The sequence below is a fragment of the Danio aesculapii genome, chromosome 9, assembly GCF_903798145.1.
Source record: "Danio aesculapii chromosome 9, fDanAes4.1, whole genome shotgun sequence".
Taxonomy (NCBI): Eukaryota; Metazoa; Chordata; class Actinopteri; order Cypriniformes; family Danionidae; genus Danio; species Danio aesculapii.
Window position 1 is genome coordinate 35,880,540 of NC_079443.1, and position 13,215 is coordinate 35,893,754.

The 13,215-nt window shown below is 34.7% G+C and overlaps 1 protein-coding gene across 2 annotated transcripts; it reads right to left on the reverse strand.

The window, feature by feature from the left end:
* Nucleotides 1-741: 741 nt before the first annotated feature.
* Nucleotides 742-12,830, reverse strand: upf3a (UPF3A regulator of nonsense mediated mRNA decay). 2 transcript variants are annotated; one of them, XM_056466058.1, is made up of 11 exons: nucleotides 12,503-12,829; nucleotides 10,539-10,645; nucleotides 10,332-10,438; nucleotides 10,092-10,190; nucleotides 9,879-9,989; nucleotides 8,799-8,854; nucleotides 8,563-8,721; nucleotides 8,316-8,449; nucleotides 5,382-5,667; nucleotides 4,993-5,070; nucleotides 742-1,914 (listed from the first exon to the last, which is right to left on the reverse strand). In XM_056466058.1, exons 1-11 carry the CDS (start codon nucleotides 12,632-12,634, stop codon nucleotides 1,750-1,752), a joined length of 1,434 nt encoding a protein of 477 aa, XP_056322033.1. In that variant the 5' UTR covers nucleotides 12,635-12,829; the 3' UTR covers nucleotides 742-1,749. The 2 variants fall into 2 exon arrangements, with proteins under 2 accessions (XP_056322033.1, XP_056322034.1); XM_056466059.1 differs by lacking the exon at nucleotides 4,993-5,070 and having other exon boundaries at nucleotides 12,503-12,830.
* Between the last annotated feature and the right edge of the window lie 385 nt (nucleotides 12,831-13,215).

Consider the following 13,215-nt stretch of genomic DNA (forward strand, 5'->3'; position numbering starts at 1 on the left):
TACACAGCAAAGATGGCATCATGGTGGCGTAGTGGGTAGCACAATCGCCTCACAACAAGAAGGTCGCTGGTTCGAGCCCAGGCGTGGTGGTCTGGGTTTCCTTCGGGTACTCCGGTTTCCCCCACAAGTCCAAAGACATGCACTATAGGTGAATTGGGTAAGCTGAATTGTCCATAGTGTATGTGTGTGAATGAGTGTGTATGGACATTTCCCAGTGATGGGTTGCAGCTGGAAGGACAACCAATGCGCAAAACATAAGCTGGATAAGTTGGTGGTTAATTCCGCTGTGGCGACACCAAATTAATAAAGGGACTAAGCCGAAAAGAAAACGAATGAATGAATGGGTTTAAACAACCTCCATATTTGATCAGAGGCGTGATTTAATAACGTCAGAACTTTTGTGAATATGCAACTTTTTAATTTTGTTTAATTTAACTATTATAATAATTATTATTATTATTACAATTTCTTTCCCTCCTTCTGTTCACTTGTTTGCTGTATCTGAATTGTTACATCATTAAACATATTATTTAAAAAATGCTAATTGAACTACCTAACTTTATCTCAACTTCATTAAAAAAGCTATTCAACGGTATAAACGAAAAATATACAATAAAAACATTCAAATGTTACTTTATATAATGATATATCTTTATTGTACACAAATTGTTCAATCCATCAAATACAATATCACATTTTTAAATTATTCTACAGAGATCACTTTTTTTGTCGGATTCAATAATTCTAAAAACCTGTATTTTTCTAATTTAATATTAGATGGGATCTTTAAGTGCAAATCAAAAGTAAGGCATGTGACCCCATGTAGCCTCCCACCGCTCAATGAATGCAGTTTCTAAAAAAACATGCACGTGTGTTAGAAATATCACAAAACAACATGTCATTTCATCTAACAGAAGACGATTTTAACAAACACTTTTTGTTCTTCTTGGCCCGCAGGTGAAACAGTTGCTATATCCAGTAGAGTGAGCTGAAACTAAGTGATAATTCACCCAAAAATTATAATTATGTCATCATTTACTCAACCTTAACCTGTTTATTCTTCAGTTGAACACAAAATTAATTTCCCTGCGACGTGGAAGTGAACAGCTAACAGTTTTCAACATTCTTCAAAATATCTTCTTTTGTATTTAACAGACAAAAAACCAAAAAAGTGCTTGATAGTGACTAAATGATGAGTAAATGATATTTTTTGGGTGAACCAACCCCTTTAATACAAAAAAACCACAATGTCTACACATCAGGGAGAGTAGAGGCATCATTCAAAGGCATTACAGTGCAAAACAACAATGAAAAGTTGCATGCGTAAATGTTTCAGTAGCATTTCTATAATCTTAAAGAAAAAAATATGTCTCTGTTCCCCATCCCACATTACATATATTTAAAATACAGATTTCACCACACAAACTGATTCTCTTTACAGTAAAATCTCTCTCTATATAGATATATATTAATTCTCTTGATCAATGGAATCTTGCACTACAAAAAGGCATACAAATCCAATCTCTGTAAATAATGAGGTATTTTTCTCAATGGAGTGGTTGTGAATCCTTGATAAGCAAACAGAAGCCGATCGTTTATGACACCGTTGACGTTGTGTAGAAAATATTAGGTGGGGATTTCAATTTGTACTCACATATGACAGAAAACAAGGTTGTGGTTTAGTGTTTTTTTTCTACACTGGCGTGACCCTTGCTCAGGCATCTTCCTGTCAATAGTGTTTTGTTTTTTTCACTCGTCAGCACTCTTTTCGGAGCCTGTACCAATGACTGTTTTGTAACAGTGTTCTCCTGCATGTTCGGGAGAGATCGGCGGGAAGTCAAATGTCTTGTTTCCAGAGCCCATGCGCTTGCGGTTTCTAGCACCTGGTTGATACAGTTGCATTGCCGGTCGGTCCTGTGCCGTGAAATGAGTAAGACACAAGAGACAAAAGCAATGCACTCATATTTCATACCACAAACAACACAGATTTTTTTTTTTTTTGCATAGCAGATCATTTAAGCAAATGCTGTTCATGCATATAATCCATTTCTTGAATCACATTTCAGCAAGGCAAACAACCAGCTATTTACAGGCCCTCAAAATCCATTTAGTCTATTTAAAAACATTATTTTGCACTTTTATCTATTTGCATTTAACAAAGATTATGTTTATGGTGGTGGTGGTGGTGATGAGGGTGAAACTTGATGGCTAAGGCTATTGCTGTCATCACTTCTGATAATAGGTGTACTTTAGATAGGAGCATCTGCTAGATGACTACTTAGTAAATGTATATGCAGAATCAAGCATGTGAGCTCACAATGTGCAAGATCTTAAGTATTCTTCTATATGCATGTAGGATCTGTTCCAAAACCAAGAGAAATGCAGCTTGCTGTCTATAAAGGGCTACTTTTTAAGACAACATTGTAGTACCTCATAGTTTACATAATTTAGCTTATGCAGTTATACAAATTAGTGTATCTCACACATAAGGCTTGACTGAATTGTGTTTTAGTGATAATAGGTTGCAAACTAATTGCCACATGCTAAAAAGCATGCAAAACAGTCATGTCTAAAAAGTTCTAACAATTTTATTGATGTTTTTATATAGCTTTATGAATATATATATATATATATATATATATATATATATATATATATATATATATATATATATATATATATATATATATATATATATATATATATATATATATATATATATATAATAGTATATTATGCAGTGGTGGAAAGTAACAAAGCATTTTTACCATAAGTGTCTGTATTTTATGAGAATGGCTTTGTTCCAATGCATTATATTGTGTTTTTAGCAACCCAGGCTTATTCTGATTACGTACCCCCATATACATTTTTGGAGAGAGAAAAATATGTCCCAGGAGCTAAGTTTTTTTTTGCAGTTTTTGTTTTCGCGAATCCACCAGAGGCCACTGTGTACTCTTTTTCAGATCTCAAATTTCTCTCGCGAGTGCCAATCGCGTTTGCTGTACTCATGTAAATCTACTAGAGGCCACTGTCCTCTAACTGATTTACTGACTGACCAACTGATCTATCCCCCCCCCCCCCCCCCTCCCCCCCCCTTCCCTAAACCCAACCGATAGTATTTTAAAAAGCACCAATTGACCAATCCCACTCTCTTCCCTTTTTAAAAAAGCAATCCATAAAAGAAAAGCCCCCTGATTTTTACCACGTTTTCAGATTTGACCACATTCGCACCCTGTTATTTACTTGTTTATTTTATTTTTTAGCTTTTGTTTTTGTCATACCTGCTTTCTGGAACCATTCTTTACTGGATTCGAACCAATGAAGTCAGTCAACTCCACTCTCAAGTCTGCAAAGTGGTAACAGCAGGAAAGCTGTTCATATGGAGGGTAAGCAGTCAACTAATAAGCGCAAAAAGGAACTCTCGATCTCCAGAAATGTATAGGGGGGCTTTTTCAGAATGAGCCTGTGTCTATTACATTTCATAAAAACAAGATGTACCTTGTTATTTTGAAATGGCAGTGTCCAATTCTTAGAAAACCGAATCATTAGTTAACCGAATAAACCGGTAAACAAATCACACTAAAATGTATTTGTGATATGGACTGATTCAAATGCATCTATTCTTGAATCAACAAGTCCTCCAATCAACATCGCTGATTAAAATCATTATAAAGGAGAAGCCAAATTTTGTTTTTGTCTTTTTATGGCATGACAGTTCTTTGTTTAAGACGTTTCAAAATACATAAACGCTGTAAAAAAAGTTCCACACTATCAATTTGTATTGAGACAACATAAAGGAATTAAGTTAACCTAGTTTTTTTTAACAAATGTATATGGATTGAACATAAAATAATTAAGTTGTCCCAAAACAATGAGGTATTGTGTTGTGTCAAATCATTTTAAATAATTAATGTGAACAAACAGCAAATGTAATTTTTTTAAGTGAACCTTTAGTTGGGGCGACGTGGTGGCGCAGTAGGTAGTGCTGTCGCCTCACAGCAAGAAGGTCGCTGGTTCGAGCCTCGGCTGGGTCAGTTGCCGTTTCTGTGTGGAGTTTGCATGTTCTCTCTGCATTCGAGTGGGTTTCCTCCGGGTGCTCTGGTTTCCCCCACAGTACAAAGACATGTGGAACAGGTGAATTGGGTAGGCTAAATTGTCTGTAGTGTATGAGTGTGAGTAAGTGTGTATGGATGTTTCCCAGTGATGGGTTGCAGCTGGAAGGGCATTCGCTGCGTAAAACGGGTGCTGAATAAGTTGGCGGTTCATTCCGCTGTGGTGACTCCGGATTAATAAAGGGACTAAGCCGAAAAGAAAATGAATGAATGAATGAATGAACCTTTAGTTGATTTTCTGAATTATATATATATTTTTATTCCCAAAATAAGGATTTTTTTAGGATTTTAAATGTTTCCTTGTGTTATATGATATAACATGACTGTTCTCTGCTTTAATGTTTTAAAATCCTTAAACCTTTATTTTATTTTCAGTATTATAATTATTTTTCCCCTTAAATGAAGAAATTTTATTTAAAATTTAAAATGATTCTTTGTTCAACATAACATAACATAACATAACATAACATAACATAACATAACATAACATAACATAACATAACATAATTTGTTATAATGTTTGAAAAATCCTTAAAGCTTCTGTTTATTAAGTTATACATATTTTGAACTATATTTTGAACTTAGTTTGAATATTTTTTTTACAAAGCTAATACAGAATTGTGCCAAATGCCAAAGATAACATTTAGATCATTTCTACATTAAAAGCAAGGTGCATACGATGCCTTAAAATGCTTCCTTCGTAGACTCACTATAGGTTTTGGAACAGAGTCATAGTTTTTAGTCATAATGTGCTTTGTCTATTGGGAACTGCTCCTCATCTGTGCCATTACATCATTAAGTACGCCTGACACTGTAAGTACACAACATGTGTATAGCATATCCCCTCCCGTGGGTAGAAAGGCTCAAAAACTAGCTGTACCTTTGCTGGCAGAGCCCCTCCTATCTGGTCTGGCCCCTCAGACTGGGAAGTCCTTTTCTCCTGATGCACTAACACAGACTGAGAGACACGTTGTCTTTCGTCAATAATATTGCCAACAGCCAAATTACAGCTAACTACCTCAACACATAAGTGTAGCCTGCATTGAAAGCCCCTGGAGGGAGGCAGATTCGTATTGCATTTCCCACAGAACACAATGATGTATAAATCAAATACAGATGTGTAAATATTGAATGCATTAGTGGATCCATCTGCTACACAGACCGGACAAACTGACTGAAAACTGTACATAATACCAGAACCAGAGCTGCAAATGGACTGTGGCTGTGAAATCGCTACTCTACTGCTCTGTAACAGTGGGTTTGATTTACCTTATTGCGGATGCGTTCTTTCCTGCTGCCCATGTCCTCTCTGTCCTCTTTGCCCAGTTTGTCTCCGCTCTCTGGGCAGTAGGAATAGCCATGGTGTTGGTCTTTCTTGGCCCTGTCCTGGCAGTAGCCTTTCCCCCATTTGGTCTCTTCCTTGCGTCGCATGAACTTGTCAAATTCGTAGTGATGCCTCTGTCGTTTACGTTCCTCATCTCGGCCTCGGTGATCTTTGTCCCGCTGCCGTCGGCCATGACCCTCACGCTGCTCCTTCTCACTTTCCATTTGGCTCCTATTGTAGAGAGCATATTTAATGAAATCAACACCCCAATATACAGGTGAAGTCAAAATGATTAGCCCTCCTGTGAATTTTCTTTTCTTTTTCAAATATTTCCCAAATAATGTTTAGCAGAGCAGGGTATTTTTCACAGTATTTCATATAATCATTTTTTTCTGGAGAAAGTCTTATTTGTTTTATTTTGGCTAGAATAAAAGTAGTTAAAAAAATAAAACATTTTAAGGTCAGTATTAGTATTATTAGTATTAGTATTTAGCAATTTTTTTGATTGTCTACAGAACAAACCACTGTTATACAATGACTTGCCTAATTACCCTAACTTGCCTAAATAACCTAGTTAAGCCGTTCTAATCTGGAAACAATAGCACATTTATTTTTAAAATGCATTTTTGAAGAACATTTTTGCACAGAAATATCTTGCCTTGATTTCTCAGTTTACAAAACACTTTTTGATTATAAGACAATTAATCTTTTGTTTTTAATTTGGGAATCAGATTGTAAGGAAGTGGACAATGTGTTGAAATGTTTAACTCTTTGTGGCCTTTTCCATCTTTACATATGTAGAGTTATTGAGTGTATGCCTAATTTTAGAACATTTTGTATTGACTTCAAACTTTATTATGAATCTGTCTGCCTATTGTTAAATAAGGAACCTGCCAAATCAACTGCCGAAAAAAACATTATCATTATAATCATTACTTTTAAATGAACAGATCCCTTTTGGTACACCTATATAACACTCTTAATAATTTACTTATGGTTTGAGATATTTATGTCTTATTTCTTTTGATTTCTTTTTATTTTGTTTTCTTTAAATATTCGTTTTTCTTTCATGTCTAGATTTTTTTCCTTATCCTTTGCAACATTTGTGTAAATAGCTGTACAATTAATATGTATCATTTGTATTCAGGTCACACAATATTAGTAAAAAAATAATGTTTTATGTATTGTATCCCCTGTTACTAATGTTAATAATAATAAAAAACCACAGTTAAGCTTTTAAATTGGACTTTAATCTGAATACTGGTATTTTAGGAATATCTAATCAAATATGATGTACTGTCATCATGGGAAAGACAAAATAAATCTGTTATTAGAAATGAGTTACTGAAACTATTATGTTTAGAAATGTGTTGAAAAAATCTTCTTTCTATTAAACAAAAATTGGGGGAAAATATACAGAGGGGCTAATAATTCTGACTTCAACTGTATACATATTAAAAAATAGAAATACTATGGGGTACCTTAAAGGAACTTGGCAGCTGAATTTATTTCCAGCTTATAATGAAACTATTGTTAATTGTATTGAGATGAATGCAAGCATTTCTGAATTCTACATATAGCTTCTATATTCCTTGTGCATCACAAAGTAACTGATATTTTTGTCCTCGGTAGGCATCTGTATGTTTTAAATTCATGGACAGACAAGAGTAAAGACGTTTCTTTGTTTTCTTTCACAACCTTATATTTTGCATCAAAATCCCAATTTTTTCACAAGTGCAATGAAATGAAAGTAGCAAGAGCTTTTAATCTGTACTATCACATTCATCTTAAAGAAACCTATTATCAAAAAAGAAAATAAAGAACGGTAGAAATATCAGTCCATTAGTTTTTGATTTAATAAAAGCAGATATGAATCTGAGCTTGTGATCCATTGTAAGAAAGCCATGGAGTTTAAAGGTGCACTAAGCTAATTTTGCCAAACAATGTCGATATTTGAAAGCACCAAAACAAACATGCCCATTCCTTAACAGTACCACACCTCTTTTTGATAACTCCACTATCATTACTAGACACGCCCCTTACTGCTGATTGGCTGCATGTGTGTTTTGGTATTTGGACAGGTCGCCATATATCTCCAGAGAAAAGTCGGACATCAGAAGAATGAGTTTTGTTGTATTGTGTATTGTGAGTTTTAACATGATTGTATGGTATGGACTGTTGCTAATAAAGGAAAAGCAAAAACTGTGTCAAGTAGTGAAAATGACCAGTGCGATTGTAAGTAAAGCACAAAGACAACTAAATTAAATGTATTTAATGAGAATTAAACAGAAAGCACATGTCATTATTAAAGATTGTTCACAAATATAAAAGTTCAGCTCTTGCCATCAAAAAGGTTTTAGGCAACCTCAAGTAAAGAAAAAAGTGTATCAAATGTCCTTTGTGCCGACTGTTATTAGAATTTTAAATGCTGTGTTTTAAGTATTAATAGGGTTAATAGAGTTTTTAATGGGATTTATGTGATGACATTGAATGTATTTGTGTTGCCTGTTTTTCTGTGATATGTGTAATGTGAACGCTGATGTGGTTGTGTAGTGAAGCCAAAGATAAATTTCCACTTGTGGACAATAAAGAAAGTAAAGTTATGACATTTTCATTCAAATTTACAAGATCAAAATGTAAATTAATGAATAAAGGGGGCAGTTCACACAAAATTATTCCCCCACATAGAATTTCATATCTTTGTTTACGGTCGAGTAAATCTATCCCTTTTAAAAATCATTAAGAAAATTTCATGCCAATTATTAAATTTCATGCCAACTTTCAACTTTTGGTTTATTTACAAATCTGAATCCTTGATTTTTTTAACACAATTATATCTCTTCAAGCTAAGAAAGGGGTAAGTTTTAGGAAGCTCTTACTTATCCTTTGAATCCTTTGACTTAGTGTGTCCTCCAGGCTTTTCCCATTTGTTCTTATCCATCTCTCCGCTGTCTCCTTTATCTTTCAGTCTGTCTGAATCCACGTCATCGTCTCGGTCGCACTTCTTCAAAAGCTAAAGCAGTCAACATGCAAATCTGATGTTATGACTGTGTGTGTTTGTGTGTGTTTTACAGTACTGATAACCAGAGTTGAGCAATAGGACGTGCTATGGTATAAAACTCATACCTTGATCTTTATCTCTTTCTCAGAGAGCTTTTTCTGCTTTTCTGCCTCCTTCCGCTTTTGTCTCTCCTCTTCTCTGCGTTTCCTCTTCTCCTCTTCCCTCTGCCGCTTCTTTTCCAGTTCTCTCCTCCGCCTCTCTTCTCTTTTTTCCTCTCTTATTCTCTAGAATAGAAAGGGACGATGATGTACATACAGTGCAAAACTGCAGTGTGTAACATGCAGTGAGATGGTGCTCTTACCTGTTTCTCTAATTTCTTGTTTTTGATATATTCCAGCAAGGGTGTGGTCCTTTTGGCTATAAATAAAATCACACAGAGGTGAAATTTAGCTTCGTTTATAATCCTAAATCCTGGATAATTTGCGAGACAACAGCTCTATACTAAAAAAGCATTTCTGAACACACAAAAAATTTAAATAATGTTAAAAATCATATTTGGGACAAACAAAATACGAACATTCAGTGACCCTTTGTTAATTAATGGGGAGGAAGTTGAACGTTATTTTTTCTGGGTTTTCACATTTAATGAATAGGACAGTAGAGAGTATTGACAGGAAAGAATGGGGAGCTGAGAGAGGGGAAGGATCGGCATAGCTGCAACCCAGTAGCCTACTGGGAAACATCCATACACACTCATTCACACACATACACTACAGCCAATTTAGTTTATTCAATTCAACCATACCACATGTGTTTGGACTGTGGGGAAAACTGCAGGAGGAAACCCATGCAAACACAAGGAGAACATGCAAACTCCACACAGAAATGCCAACTGAACCAGCTGGGACTTGAACCAGCAACCTTCTTGCTGTGAGGCGACAGTGTTAACCACAAAGTATTCAAAGTATTGTTAAACTAACACAGAAGGCATCTTTTCAGAGGGTGTCTTCTGTTAATCATGGTTAAAATTGTAAGATGATCACTATTTTTTGCTCAGAAAAAAAATGATAAAGGACACATTTAAATGTATAGTCCTGTGATCGCGTGGGTTTCCTCCAGGTGCTCTGATTCCCCCCCAAATCCAAAGACATGAGCTATAGGTGAATTGGGTAAGCTAAATTGTCCGTAGTGTATGTGTGTGAATGAAAGTGTATGGGGGTTTCCCAGTGATGTGTTGCAGCTGGAAGGGCATCCGCTGCGTAAAACATATGCTGGATAAGTTGGCAGTTCATTCCTCTGTGGCGACCCCTGATTAATGAATGACTAAGCCGAAAAGAAAATGAATGAATGAATATATAGTTAAACTGATGTAATGATTTTCCTGGTCATGCATTTATCTGTGTGAATGATAACAGCATTAAAATGATTTCCAAAACCATACCTATGAGTTCTCGGGTTTTAGCTTCAATCTCTCCCAAAAGTGTTTCTGGGTTGGCCATCGATTTCTCCTCATCACAAGAGTAGTTTTCCAGAAATCGCCTGTATTCTGGGTCTAAAAATAAGTGTTTAACAAATGCTTTATTATATTACAGTACATAATTTAAACATAATTTTCTTGAATACTTTAAATATTAAGAAATCGCTTTTAAGATGCCTTCTTCAATGGTCCCTGCTTTCGCATCTTTCTTCTTTAGCTTTTTCTTGGAAACCTTCTGAAATGGGGCAAATTCTACAACAGCTGGATATTCTTGACCTAAATAAACAAAAGTTAAATAAATGTTATACTAATACCAATTATATCATTTGCCATATTAAAAAGTAAATATATTATAGTTATAATCATAATACATTACATTCAACCAGAATAGATTGGAAAAGGCAGAAAGCAATTCACCTTTACTGTCAATAAATACATAGCCATCAAAGCGATCTCTGAAAATAATTATATCCTCTGGGTTTTTGAAGTTTATGTATGCTCTTGAGAAGAGATGAGGGTATAAGCTGGGGAGAATAAAAATACTGCATATCAAATATACACATGTAAAAGACACTGACAGCACTCATGATCATAGTATATTCATATAAACAAAGTGAAAAAAACCTCTGATCAGCAGGAAAGAACTCAAAATAGTCAAAAGATGGAAGAGGACTCAGATGTTCCTGGAGCTGATCTTTTGATAGACTGGGGGGCAGTCGGCGAATGACAACCTATATAAAAGAAGAATAAAAGAAGGTTGACAAAAGCTGAAAACAAACTTATTCAGGTTAATCAAAATTGACAAATAAATAAAGAAATATTACTATATTACCACTCAACAATAAAGTATTTGATAATAATCATTTTCATTAATGTATTAGTGATAATAATAATAATTTGTTAGTATAATAACAATTTGAATAATTTTATCAGTACATATGCAATATTATATAATTATAACATTTCTGGTTTACACAACTGACCATTTTTTTTAAATAAAATGATCCGATTTTTTAGAAAGAAACGAGAAGTTTCTTGTTTAGGTATCAAAATATCATTGAAATCTCAATTGTTTTTATAAATGAATAAAAACAGACAGGCATGTAAAGATTTTTTGTAAGTGTAAAAACTTGGTTTAAGATACTTTTTAAATATTATTCATGTTTCTGTAGGCCTACTGACCTTCAAAAGCTCTCTTAGAAGGCAAAATAAGTATATACAGTGCTCAGTATAACTGAGAACACTCCATTTTTAAAACGAATATTTTTATCCATTTCTCAGTGGATATAGGCAATGTATTGTGCTGCATTTAAACAAAGCAGATTTATTAAACAGGTATGTTTCTTAAACTAATACTTTAGTCACCAAACATAATTAGAAATTGAAAGATAAGACAATTAAATTCAAGCAAAATATTGCAAAAACAAATTACAATCTACAAAATTTTAACAAAATTTTTCCATTTTTCCTTTTTAAAATTTTTATTTATAATTTTTGTATAACATGTAAATTTGGGTGTACAAGCTTTTGCACCACTATCATGACTTATTTTTTTCGATAAGCTCCAGATTTGACTTCCTATTAAAAATATGAATTTAAAAGATAGATTTGTGAGGGGTGTACTTATATATGCTAAGCACTGTATAAATGCTTCTTTGTTTAATCAATTAAAAAAACTCATTGAGATTGAGATCTCATTTACAAGGGTGACCTGGCCAAGAGGTCTGCAGCACACAACTTATAAAAAAACTTAATAAAATAAAAACAATTAAAAAATAGTTTGGTTAATCAGCCATACATTACATCACAATATGTTAAAAACACATATATACAGAAATGGACTGTTGTTGTTTGTTATAAAGGATAGAGCTAAATTATTTAAGTCAGACTCACTTCGATTATATAAAAAAGTACACACAAGTAATTACTATTATTATTTTAGGATTTTCCTGTTTTGTTTTGTTTTTTTCCATTTAATAGATAAAATAACATGCAGAAGAAAATCTCATCCTATGTTTGGTGGGAGTCACTTTTGTGTTATAAACCTAAATACTGTTCCAGAGACTTTAGATTAATAAATGGACTAGCCAATCTATTTTAATAATTTTTTTATTTTAAAAAAAGCATGTCGTTATTGAAGAGTATTCATAATAGGCCCTGCTTTTGATTATTCAAATTCATTTACCCATCAAATGCAATAGAAATAAATATCCAGAACAGTATTAAAATTCTCTATAAGCGTTCTACAAAACAAACCCTAACATTATAAAAATAAGAATAATGATAGAATTGTCTATTTACACACGCACAACCTCAATAGATTAATCTTAAAACGTCTATTATGACCCCATTGCACCACTGGCTATACGCTACATTCACGTCATGTTTAATCAACACCTAGACTGAATCCACTCAAAGTGTTAACCGTGTAGGAGTGTGTTTGTGTTTTATATGAATGATAGCACCGGGATGTTCGTGTGTATTGGCTGTCCTGTGGTTTCGCTGTCTGTGGTGCTGAATCCCGTTCCCTCCTCCATCATCATCATCATCACCATACTCTCCTAGCCCACCGAACTGCGCCACTTTACCTTGCTAAAGGTCTCCTTTTTCTCCTCCTTGTGCTTCTGGTTCACCGCTGCGTTGTCCTGACAGTCCCTGAACTGAATTTCGACGCTGCCTCTCTCCCTGCTGCCTGTCCTCTGCTCCTTTTCAGACCTCATTTCTCCATTTCGCCCTCTTCGCTGTCCGAAATCCGCCAACTCTCGCGGGAATTCTCCAAATACCGCGAGGCTTGCGCGGTGTTTATTATCTTCTTGTCCGGATTTGTTTAATATCAGAAGAAACAAAACAATGGAGCAGTGATAATTACTTATTTTAAGTATTCACTCTAAATATGATCTGTTTATTTGGCCACTATATATTTGGTTAGTATTTTATGAGAAAGAAAAATAGATAAAAACACTGGAGACTAATGGTAAACAATAAAATATTAAACTTTCCCGTATGTTTGCTTCATTTCAGCGTTGCGGCTGAGGTATAAAAACAGTAGCCATAACTGTCATCGTTTGCTGCCGGCTGTATCCTCCTCAGAGTCGCTGTCGGTGCAACTCGGCTGAACGGGACCGAACGGGCTCCCGGTGCTCACTGTGCTCCATATGTCCGGGCTGCTGGGCTGACTCACGGAGCGCCCGTAACCATCACGACCGGGAACTGCAGAACACACGAGACCACAAAGCTTTCTGCAAACGTAACTACATCCATATTTATTTCTCTATCCATCTATCTGTAATTTTATGTAGGC